This window comes from Leguminivora glycinivorella, chromosome 6 (assembly GCF_023078275.1).
Source record: "Leguminivora glycinivorella isolate SPB_JAAS2020 chromosome 6, LegGlyc_1.1, whole genome shotgun sequence".
Taxonomy (NCBI): Eukaryota; Metazoa; Arthropoda; class Insecta; order Lepidoptera; family Tortricidae; genus Leguminivora; species Leguminivora glycinivorella.
Window position 1 is genome coordinate 3202986 of NC_062976.1, and position 12899 is coordinate 3215884.

General features: G+C 37.9%; 1 protein-coding gene across 1 annotated transcript in view; it reads left to right on the forward strand.

Annotated features, from left to right (window-relative positions):
• LOC125227624 overlaps window positions 1-12899 on the forward strand; it is a 238252-nt gene that overhangs the window by 207900 nt on the left and 17453 nt on the right. Inside the window, exon 8 of the mRNA XM_048131980.1 lies at window positions 5444-5528. Coding sequence (XP_047987937.1) covers window positions 5444-5528 — 85 coding nt within the window. The remainder of the gene's footprint in view (window positions 1-5443; window positions 5529-12899) is intronic.

A 12899-nucleotide genomic window follows, 5' to 3' on the forward strand; every position in this document is an offset into this window, starting at 1 on the left:
TTGATTCCCTCCTCTTTACTTCTAAACGCTTACTAGTTTACCAAACCTTACATAATTTGCTTGCGCGTGTGTGTGCGTAATTTTCTAACCTATTTTCAAAGTGTCACTGTGAATATTATTTCGATTAGGTACTTAAATAATGTATGAGAGTAAAAAATCCTAATGTAAAGAAATAAGATTGTGTAGTGACCAATAACTAAAGTCTAGGTGAATTTGAACGAAATATGACATCTAAATGTTTTATTTAATTTTTGCATAGTCCATAAAATATTGCCGGTTATAAAAATTACAACCCGTATTTCCTATAATATTTACACATTAATGCCAAATATTCTTCCACAAGTGCCACTATCGCTAATAACATTATCGGTCGCTGTATTTCAATATCTTTAGCACAAAAGCTCATATTTCTCCACATTTCATGAACCGCGCTTCACGAAAACATTTTCATCTCCTATATTGATATCGAGGCCTGCTATCGGGGAAATTAATTAATTAAGTTGTAGTATGTAGTGTTACATGTGTACAGTATCCTTTTTCGGGACATATATAGTAGAGATGCAACGAATAGTGTAGTTTTATTAGAATACCGAGTTTCTGGGTCGTCTCGGCCGCCGAATATTCGGCCACCGAATATTAGCAATAATGCGAAAATTTTTAATTGAAGCGCAGGTGGCCTAGCGATAAGAGCGTGCGACTTTCAATTCAAATCGAGGGTTCGAACCCCGGCTTGTACCAATGAGTTTTTCGGAACTTATGTGCGAAATGTCATTTGATATTTGCCAGTCGCTTTTCGGTGAAGGAAAACATCGTGAGGAAACCGGACTAATTCCAATAAGGCCTAGTTACCCTTCGGGTTGCAAGGTCAGATGGCAGTCGCTTTCGTAAAACTAGTGCCTATGCCAAATCTTAGGATTAGTTGTCAAAGCGGACCCCAGGCTCACATGAGCCATGGCCAATGCCGGGATAACGCAAGAAGGATGATGAATGCGAAAATTTTTAATTAAATTATGAAAACTGTTCTCGAATAGTGGGATTGCCAGAATATTTTAAAACGATAACGGAAAATTAATGAAATTTTTAATTCTATAGTAAGTACCTAACCTGTGGAGGCGGTCCACATTTTCCGTAGAATAGATGTAATTTTCCATGACTTTACGCTGTTGAGGTTACACAACGGTAGCTAATTCATCAATTCATCATAATCCTCCTTACTGCGTTTTCATTTTATCCGATCCGGTATGGGATGTATCGGATCCCATACATTTAAACCGCCATCTTTGATTTTTGCCTTTGATATCCTTTCTACATCCGATATCGGATCGGATAATGTGAAAACGCATTTACGTTATCCCGTCATTCGCCACGACCAATCTGAGCCTGGGGTCCACTTTACAACTGATCTAACAGTCGCTAATGAAGATTTATTTTTTATAATACGAGCACAGAGGATCGAGTATTACAGAGAGTTACTGTCAAAGAAAAATGTGTAATCATACTAATCATAGTGCATAGACTGCCATCTCTTGATACAGGCTTAAAACTTTTGAACCTCAGTTTTGACAATTTGGCCCATATTTTTAGCTTGATATGTTTTAAAATTTTCAAATATAAATATTAGCGCCATCTAGCTGAGCGTACCCCAAAGGTGTAATGCCATTTAGGCCACCGTACCTTTTTCTGTATGGTACTGAGATACGTTTTTTTCTTAGACTTTATCTGTCAGTACGGAGTTATATACGTCTTTGGTACGAGTAATCGTTTTAGTGTCTTGTAATTGTAAGAGATATTCGGTATCGATATTCGGCTCAATACAAAGGTGTCCCTTTTAGGACTTCTCTTTTAGTAGTAGTTCCATTGGATAGCAAAATATTTTATGTGTGTTCGCTGAATTTCGGTACATGTGTGGCCGAAGTTCAGCCAAAGAATATTCGGCAAAGTATAAGCCAAACACCGAATAGTTGGCGATTCATGTCATCTCTATTATACAGGGTGTCCCTATTCGGTCCATATACAGGGTGTCCCTATCTATTCGCATTCAACTAGGCGGTTCATTTAGTAGGGTGTGGGTCTGTCCTTATTGATGGGGACGTCATACGAGATAAGGAACCGGAAGAGTATGAATAACGAGCGGGTAGGGTTGTCGACATGTGTTTTTGTAAAAAAAAAAATTTTTTTTTTCGTGTGGGCTTAGTCGAGTTTTTTTTGGCATGAAACAAAAGTAGAAGTGTTATTTATTTTTTACATACCTGAGTAAATTTTCGCATAAAACCTTTAAATTTGGGAGACGATCGGTCTGGCGTAGTCGGTAGTGTAGTGAACCTGCCTGCTAGTTAAGGCGCGGTCCCGGGTTCGAATCCCGGTAAGGGAATTTATGTGCGTGATCAGCACAGATATTTTGTTCCTGAGTCATGGATGTTTTTTATGTATATACCTAAGTATTTAATAAATATATTATATTACATCGTTGTCTAAGTACCCACAACACAAGCCTTCTTGAGCTTACTGTGGGAGTCAGTCAATCTGTGTAAGAATGTCATATTTATTTATTTATTCTATTTATTTTTAAATCTAATAAGTAGAAAGGTAATAATTGGATATTGTACAAATACCGTCGGTGTCGTAGAAGTCGACTGTGGGATGCGGGTTAAATTGTGGCGTAGGCGAGAGGCTGGTAACCTGTCACTGCAATTTCCCAATTTTCGTTTTTTTTCAACCCCTTTTTTGTAGGCTTGTGCCGTTTCGTTCGTTGATCGGAGCGCTCCGATCTCGTTCAATCGCTCCCACGAACTAGTTCGCTCTTTTAGGTCTTTTGCTCATTTAGTTCAGCAAGACCAGCGACCACTGCGGTCGGAAAGATCAGAGCGAATGGGACCGAATAGTGTCAAAATGATACGAATAGTCCACAGATAGTAACATTCCGGGTCGAAAGGTTGTAAGTAACCGAAGTTTAATATGAAAACTTGACGTTTTTTGTAGCTCTGCTAAGTAGCTCTCTATCACTCGCTCTCGGTCGGCGCAGTCACACACTCGTTCTCGATCCAAACCGCTCGCGCTCGCCGATCCTATACTGAACTAAATGAGCAAAGACCGATTCTCAGAGCACGGAAAGATTCAGTTCATTTCGGTCATTGATGGGATTTTATTCCTAACAGTTCATAGTTCGTGAACGACACAAGCGCCTACTTATTTGCCAAGAGTACCACTGAAACTTGAGTTGTTCCATGTGCTCTGCCTACTTCTTTATGGGATATCAGCGTGATTGTATGTATGTATTTATAAATATATCGAGATTGAATTGTTTCACGTGGGTCAAACACGGTAGCAAATTCACTACTCGCATATTTTATATCCATACTAATATTATAAATGAGAAAGTGTGTGTGTCTGTTTGTTTGTCCGTCCTTCACGGCAAAACGGAGCGACGAATTGTCGTGAATTTTTAAGTAAAGATAGTTGAAGGGCTGGAGAGTGACATAGGCTACTTTTTGTCTCCTTCTAACGCGAGCGAAGCCTCGGGAAAAAGCTAGTATAAGTATATTAAACTTAACGTAGTATTTCTATACCTAAACTTTCTCAGAAACTAAAATCAAAAGTTGCCAGAGCAGCATTCAAAAATCCAAACATTTTTATCTGGTTTGTTACAATAGGCAGACATTATCAAAACACAAGTTATACGTAACTTGGCTCGTTAAAACTTGGCTAGAACAGTTTCCAGACTCCGGCCGGAGACTGGCTTAGTGATCACTCATGTTTATTAAACATATAAATACCTACTATCAAATTATTAGAAAATGTTGTACCTACTCATTGTTCGTATGCATATCATCATCCTCCTTGCGTTATCCCGGCATTTGCCGCGGCTCATGGGAGCCTGGCGTCCGCTGTGATAACTAATCCCAAGATTTGGCGTAGGCACTAGTTTTACGAAAGCGACTGCCATCTGACCTTCCAACAAAAGAGTCCGGTTTCCTCACGATGTTTTCCTTTACCGAAAAGCGGCTGGAAAAATATCAAATGACATTTCGCACATAAATTCCGAAAAATTCATTGGTACGAGCTGGGGTTCGAACTCGCGACCTCCGGATTGAAAGTCGCACGCTCTTACCGCTAGGCCACCAGCGCTTTTGCATAAATAATCAACTTAATACAATTTTGAGTGATTTGGCGATTTGAAGATTATACAACTTATAAAGCACAGGGGAACAATATCAACTGGCGGTTGATTTCAAGTAATCGAAATATTTTCCATGTTATACACTATTAAATTAATAATGTCCCCTGAATATGCGAGTCATATGTTACTAGTGGACACTACTCAGTAGGTAATGTAAACATTATAAAAAAAAAAACAGGTATTTGAAATTACACACCAGTCGAAATTGACCCCTTGTACTTTAGAGATGACACCTATCATCCTACGCAAATTACTTACGTGAACAGCAAACAAAATACAAGTATTACAGTTGAGTGTTAAGTTTTATTAATAAAAGAAAATGGGGATAAAAAAAATCCGTATAAAGAAGACATATTACGGCGGCTCTTTATCTGAACCCTCATAAATAACTCTTCAATCTTACCTCCAGTCTCCTTAACGTACATTTTATTAGGCATAGAATATATTTAAAAGCGGAAAATTATTGCCTGGGGTGAGGCTTGAACTCACGGTAGCTGGATACTCCAGCGCCCTGCCAACTGAGCTACCAAAACTTCAACCAAGCTAGCGAAATGCACTTATTTGGTTCTGGGAAGTTATTTCGACATAGCTTGGCTTTGTTGTATGTTTGTATGTCTTTGATATTGCTAACACGTACTAACAACACTTAATAACAAATGACCAAAACAATAATTTTCGAAATTACCATCATTTTAATGGACAACCTTTTACCTAAAATTTTAAGAAAGATTTTCACACTTTTCAAAATTTTGTGAAAATCTCGAAAATTTACTAAACTTTTACTATTTTCTGGACCAGTATAAGGTGCCCTCTTGGTGGTTAAAAGGTTGTCCATTAATTACCGGGCATCCGGTATATTCGCTTTTCTTCGGAAATATCCATACTATCCATTGTGGATATATCCATTATGGCATAGGCGAGAGGCTGGCAACCTGTCACTGCAACGTCACAGTTTATCAACCCCTTATGCCAAGGTAGCACTGAAGCTTTAGTAGTTTCATGTGTTCTGCCTACCACTTTATGGGATACAGGTGTGATTGTATGTATGTATGTATATCCATACTAATATTATAAATGGGAATGTGTGTGTGTCTGTTTGTTTGACGTGTCGTTTGAATTGTCGTGATGTTTTAAGTGGAGATGGTTGAAGGGATGGAGTGACATAGGCTACTTTTGTCTCTTTTTAACGCGAGAGAAGCCGCGGGCAAAAGCTAGTAAATAGATAAAGTAAGATGTGTGAACCCTAACTAGTGTGTGTTGTTGCAGACATCGTGATCCCGTCCCTGCTGATACTGGCGCTGTTCATCGGGAACGCGTTCATCGTCCTCATCATATACAAGTACAGGAAACGGTCAGTATACATAATATATTATATATTCTTTTACTCTTTTTTTTTTTATAGGCACATATTTAATATTGGTATTTTATTTTATTTTTTCTATTACACTTTGCGTCACCGTTACTTCTAAGGAATGGAACATGCTCCCTTCATCTGTATTCCCGGCCGAATACAATCTGGGTGTATTCAAGTCAAAAGTGAATAGGCTATTTACTACTGAACCAGTGAGCTACAACTTCGGCGTTGTCGTGACTTTCCATCATTTGCGACTAAGGTCAATACTGGCCAGTTAATTATTAAAAAAAAACCGTTCTAAAACAAGAACATCCTGTAACACTTAGGGATCAAGTCTGTAACACTTAGGGATCAAGTATGAGAAACATACATTTGCATATTATCGTTTAAAACTAACACAAAATATAATTACCAAAACTGCTGGGCAGGTATTGATTTTGTTGCATGGGTATGTACAACTTTGCTTAAACGACATGCAATTCTTCGTTTAATACTTTTTCTGAAGCAACAAGACGCTAAGAAATGGCGGGCGAAGTTGTGTCTGACATCCTTTCATGGCTTGGTTAACCAATTGGCAGTATTTTCTTGAGATTTACGGATTTGATTAATACTTATATAGCTGCCATACAAGGCAAAAGCATGTCGTAAGCGACTTTCTTGTGGAATCCCCCATAAACGGATTATTGAAAGGCCAAGAATGTTATGAAAGTGAAATATGAGCCCTCCTGTAAACCGGTGTGACTATATGTATGTATGTATGTACGTTTACTGATTTACGCGTAATTGTAAATCACATTGTGCTACAAATATGATTACTATATACCGGGTGCCCGTTAATTAATGGACAAATATGATTACTATATCCCGGGTGCCCGTTAATTAATGGACAACCCTTTCACCACCAAGAGGGCACCTTATACTGGTCCAGAAAATCGACATTAATGTTTAGTAAAAGTCGCCTGGTTTTCGAGATTTTCACATTTTTAAAAATTTTAGGTAGTATTAAAATTTTAAAAAGTGTGAAAATCTCGAAAACCATCAGGCGACTTTTACTAAAGTCGACTTTCTGGTCCATTAATTACCGGGCACCCGGTATATGTAAGTATATTACAACCACAATGTGAACAATGATATTTGAAGGTAAATATTATTTATAGTACATCATAAAGTGGTGCATCATATAGTTAAGTATATTACTTATAAAAAATACACTTCTACCAATATCATCCTAGGATTTCACGAGTCTTATGCACATACTCTAATTTAAAACATATTATTACTTTATATACTTATATCAAAAAAGTTAGAAGCTTTCCATCGCGTCATTTCCTCTGACGCCATGATATAATATAACATGAAAGGGGTTTGATGGGATCGAAACGAAAGAGGGAAATTACATTCACAAGAGCAGGGCTCAAATAAGATAAGAATATCAATGAGATAACTAAGCATTCTGTGGAAAGATCACGTAGTGTGGGCCTAGCCGAAAATTAAAATTGTACATCGAAAAACGTCGAACGAAAATCGTCCACAATTACCATTTGATGTAACTGGACGGGGCTTATTGCCAGACAGTGATAGCAGGTGGACCAAAATGTTGACCGAATGGTGGCCGCTATCGGATGTAAGAAGCGCCTGGCATCCGTTGGCTCGTTGGGTGGACGACATTCAAAAACGAGATTGGATGAGATTAGCCCAGGACCGGGATAAGTGGTGTACACGAAGGGAGGCCTATGCTCAGCAGTGGGCGATTAATGGCTGAAATTATGATAACGATGATGTAACTTTAGCATATATTTAACTTATTATAAATAGCTGATATTAAGTAATAACTCATAGGAACCTAAACCACGTATACCATACGAGTATAAATATATTTTCTTTGAGCTATAGGTAACTATTCCATGTGGCAATGTTACCTCAGAATTTAATGTTATTGATGTGTGAAGCGCTGGTAGCCTAGCGGTAAGTACCTGCGACTTTCGTTCCGAAGGTCGCGGGTTCGAACCCCGGCTCGCACCAATGAGTTTTTCGGAGTTTATGTGCGAAATGTCATTTGATATTTGCCAATCGCTTTTCGGTGAAGGAAAACATCGTAAGGAGACCGGACTAATTCCAATAAGGCCTAGTTTACCCTTCGCTTTCGTAAAAACTAGTGCCTACGCCAAATCTTGGGATTAGTTGTCAAAGCGGACCCCAGGCTTCCATGAGCCGTGGCGAATGCCGGGATAACGCAAGGAGGATGATGATGTTAATGATGCCACGAAAAGTCATGTGAGATTTATTTCCATAAGGTACAGCGGGGCAAATCTCGACTGGGGAGCAATTGTAACTAATCTATTTTTTCCCTTATTACACTATGATGTTGAGTTCTACATGTATCGACTAAACACGCCTACCATACATATATAACCGGTGGATACTCTATTTAATAATGCAAACATTATAAAACATGGAAAAAATGGACCAGTTACATTTGTCCCCCAGTCGTGTAGTTATGATGTTATATAGGTGGCGCTAAAAAATTGTGCCACGATTCTTAGTATGAGGATTGTAAATGCTATATAAAGCATCCTTGCTTGATATTACTCTTATCTTTTAATCGTGTCAAAACTACATACAGTTTGTAGTTAGTAAGTTTACGCGCGGCTGACAATATAGCAGTGTATCATGATATACGGCAACGCATAGGCTCCTTTATGAGCTTACGCCAGATAAGACTGGAGCCCGACCGACGAGTTGTGATTTATGCCCGCCGGCTATCTCTTGTATCCTTATCCGTTGGTGTAAAGTTACTACCTTCATAGTATCAAAGAGGATCGAGTTTTATAGAGAGTTACCATAACGAACGCGCTTACACTCCACCACACATAGATGGCGCCACAAAAAATGCCTTGTTGCCACCGATTATTTGTAGATTGGCATTAAGTGTCAATTCCGAGCCGTAAATCTATGTCAAAAGTGACACTTAACAGCTTTTTTGTGGCGCCATCTATGTGTGGTGGAGTGTAAGCGCGGTCTTAGGCGGTCGCATTTTAATGTACTTATGGGATGGTATGATCTTGTTATATTTAATTTATGGAGTTACTGACAAAGTAAAATGTGTAATCACAATGCATAGATTGCCATCTCTCGACACAGGCTTAACATTTTTGAACCTCAATACATAGTAATATTATAAATGGGAAAGTGTGTGTATGTTTGTTTGTCCGTCTTTAACGGCATAACGGAGTGACGAATTGACGTGATACTCATAGAATACTTTTGTCGCTTTCTAACCCCCCACTTCCCTAAAATGGAGGGTGGCAGTTTATGTGGAGCATTCCGCAATTTTCGACTTCAACGCGAGCGAAGCCGCGGACAAAAGCCTAAAGCTAGTATGTAATAAAGTAAGTACACTCAGTTCAGGCTTACTTGTCCAATCATGTAAACAAATACTGCTGGAAAACATTATCTCAATTTTCTCTGGAATTACACATTAACCATCACTTAAAATGTTATTATACACTTAAATAAACTCACAAAGTATTGATATCAATCAAAAAACCACTGAATAATATCATTTCTAGAACGATTTTCATCAATAATTGTAATTACGAACGGATGACATAAAAAACTCCTGACTTTACGAAGTCTAGATTGTCTATGAGTCGCAATGTTGGGATGATAACTTATTATCGTTAGGAACGGTCAATATTAACGTTAGAGTTTGTATAGCTTGGAAAAAATGCGTTGATATTAACTACAATAACTTATCAGATTTTTAACCGACTTCTTTACGTAGAAGCAGGAGGTTCTATATTCAGTTTCGTATTTATGGTTTATTTACTTATGTTCACCCATGACTCCGAGAGCCATGATCCGATTTTAATCATGGTTCTGAAGAAAGCGAAAGTGAGACAAGCCTTTTTCACAGGACTATTGCAAATGTGACGAAAAAGAATTAAATTTTGGTTTTACATAGATATTGTGTGACGTAAAATTGAAAATCCTCTGATGACGTCATCAGCGAAATTATCGTTTATACATCATTTTATCGGCACTTCCAATCCCTAGTAATTGTGTTTGACCGTATTTGACGTTTCGTTTGTTTACTATATTGGAAAAGTAAGGCTGAACTGACTTTATAAGTAAATTGCACTATGTTCGCGTTGCGATTATGAACATACACATATTTGTTATCGTTTAATGCGACTTTGTTTCCCCATTTTATTGTGTTACTAACTTTTTCCCGCGGCTTCGCTCGCGTTAAATTACAAAATTGCGGATTGCTCCATACAAACTTCCACTCGCCTTTTTATTTAGGGAAGTGGGGGTTAGAAAGAGACAAAAAGTATCCTATGTCACTCTCCATCCCTTCAACTATCTCCACTTAAAAAATCACGTCAATTCGTCGCTCTGTTTTGCCGTGAAAGACGGACAAACAAACAGACACACAAACTTTCCCGTTTATAATATTAGTATGAATTGCACTATGTTCACGCTACGTTTATGAAGATTCACATATCATAGGTATCTTATTTTATGTAATAAAATAAGATTTTATATTTATTTATTTATTACTAGCTTTTGCCCGCGGCTTCGTTCGCGTTAGAAAGAGACAAAAAGTAACCTATGTCACTCTCCATCCCTCCAACTATCTCCACTTAAAAAATCACATTAATTCATCCCTCCGTTCTGCCGTGAAAGACGGACAAACAAACAGACACACACACACTTTCCCATTTATAATATTAGTATGGATTGTTAGGAGAACCAACAGCTATTAGATAATACAGCAAGGTTATATTACAACCCTATCCCTATTTAATAATAGGTACTATACATTACCCTCATCCCGCTTTTACAAATTCTAATACCCATAAAAGGATGATATTATGCACTTCGTTATCCGGGGAATGTACCGCGATATAAGTAACACCCCGGGGCGTACATGGTTCGTAAATTATTTGGTGAATTTTCGCTTTAATATTATATTTGATAATGCAGTCTTTATCAAATATTCACGACGGGGTGCGTGGAGGTAAATAGAATGGGTAATAATATATTGTTTCCTGTGTACATACCTACGTAGGCAAGTGCACAAACGCTCTCGCGTATTGGAGCCATTTTTTTCAAAGTTGTCCACCCAACTTTTTTTTTATTTGGACACTTTTATGTGGTTTCCACTCACAATCGCGAGTTCTTTCCATTCTAATAGGAGAAAAAAAGTGTCTCTAGGTTTTTTCCCATTCCGTTACCATTTTTTAAAACATTTTGTATGGTGGTAACGGGATAGAAGGTTCGAAAAATGTATGGAAATCTTGGGACATTTTTTTTCTCCTATCAGGATCGAAAGACCTCGCGATTCTGAGTATGAATCACGTAAAAAATATCCATGTTAAAATAAAGTGGGGTATACCCATGTTACAAAAAACTTTTTAAAAAACCGGCCAAGAGCGTGTCGGGCCACGCTCAGTGTAGGGTTCCGTAGTTTTCCGTATTTTTCTCAAAAACTACAGAACCTATCAAGTTCAAAACAATTTTCCTAGTAAGTCCTTATAAAGTTCTACTTTTGTGATTATTTTCATATTTTTTAAACATATGGTTCAAAAGTTAGAGGGGGGGGGACACACTTTTTTTTCCTTTAGGAGCGATTATTTCCGAAAATATTAATATTACCAAAAAACGATCTTAGTAAATCCTTATTCATTTTTCAATACCTATCCAACAATATATCACACGTTGGGGTTAGAATGAAAAAAAATATCAGCCCCCACTTTACATGTAGGGGGGGTACCCTAATAAAACATTTTTTTCCATTTTTTATTTTTGCACTTTGTTGGCGTGATTGATATACATATTGGTACCAAATTTCAGCTTTCTAGTGCTAACGGTTACTGAGATTATCCGCGGACGGACGGACGGACGGACGGACGGACGGACGGACGGACGGACGGACGGACGGACGGACGGACGGACGGACGGACAGACAGACATGGCGAAACTATAAGGGTTCCTAGTTGACTACGGAACCCTAAAAATGGCCCGATACGGACGAAAACTGGCACAATAACCTTACCTTTTATTTAAATAATATTGAAATTATGATTGTAACCTACTTCCCACAAATACCATCACAAATGTCGCCACTATACAGGGTGCTCCACACGCGTGCATATTGTCGCGTATTTCACATAATGGCGCTTCATTAGTGCGGTCACACACAAAACATCTGTGACCTTTATATCCAATATCAAGCCGCAGCGGTTTGTGGCACAGAGGATTCACTTGCATATAAAATCGCCACAGTCATCTATCTAGAACCCGTCTAAGCTTACCAACTATTTGACATTTAGGTATATTAGGGTGATATTTTATATATAGAAACAAAAACTTATAATATAACCACTATCCACATATCAAAATTGTGCGAGTTTATGCAAATCATTCACGTCATGCCATGCACAGAACAAGTGAAGAAGTTGCTCTTAGATTGCCTTTTTACTGATAAAAATAGTGGCACGGTTACTACAGTACACGCTATGGGCCTCCTATGAGTTTATGGGTTCTTATTAAATCATCATAAATTATGTTGTAATTACTACTGATGATTGAACATTTTTTTGTACCTGTTCAATATAATTATTGTACATGTAATGTACTCTTTTCAACTAAACCTTGAAACTTTAATACTATATAGTCGACACGGTTTTCCCAATGGATTTTCCTCCATTTCCATAAGTAAGGTTTAAATCCCAAATGATCTAGCTGCGTTAAGCTATGCTCTCTCTTTATGGCGACACGTATCGCCTAATAAACAACCCTTCCAATATCGGTTCCATGTTATTCAGCCGTTAAAACTGTCAGTGGCTAAGCTGTTGTGAGTTATGCCATACATAAAGTGACCGAAGTCCACAGGAAGTCTGGTCATTAGCTGATTCGCGCTATCTTTAGTAATATAACTACACTAAAGACATAAATATATATGATTTCACTTTGTATAGACAGCTAAAGTCCAAAGACATATATGTATACTAGCTTTTTCCCGCTCGCGTTATAGAGAGACAAAAATTATACTTTTATATATATAGCCTACGTCACTCTCCATCCCTTAAACAATTTCCACTTTAAAAATCACGACAATTCGTCGCTCCGTTTTGCCGTGAAGGATGGACAAACAAACAGACACACACACACTTTCCCATTTATAATATTAGTACGGATATTACTCGTAACTTTGTATAGGCAGCTAAATTCTAAGAAAGAAAAACCGGCCAAGAGCGTGTCGAGCCACGCTCAGTGTAGGGTTCCGTAGTTTTCCGTATTTTTCTCAAAAATTACTGAACCTATCAAGTTCAAAACAATTTTCCTAGAAAGTTTTTATAA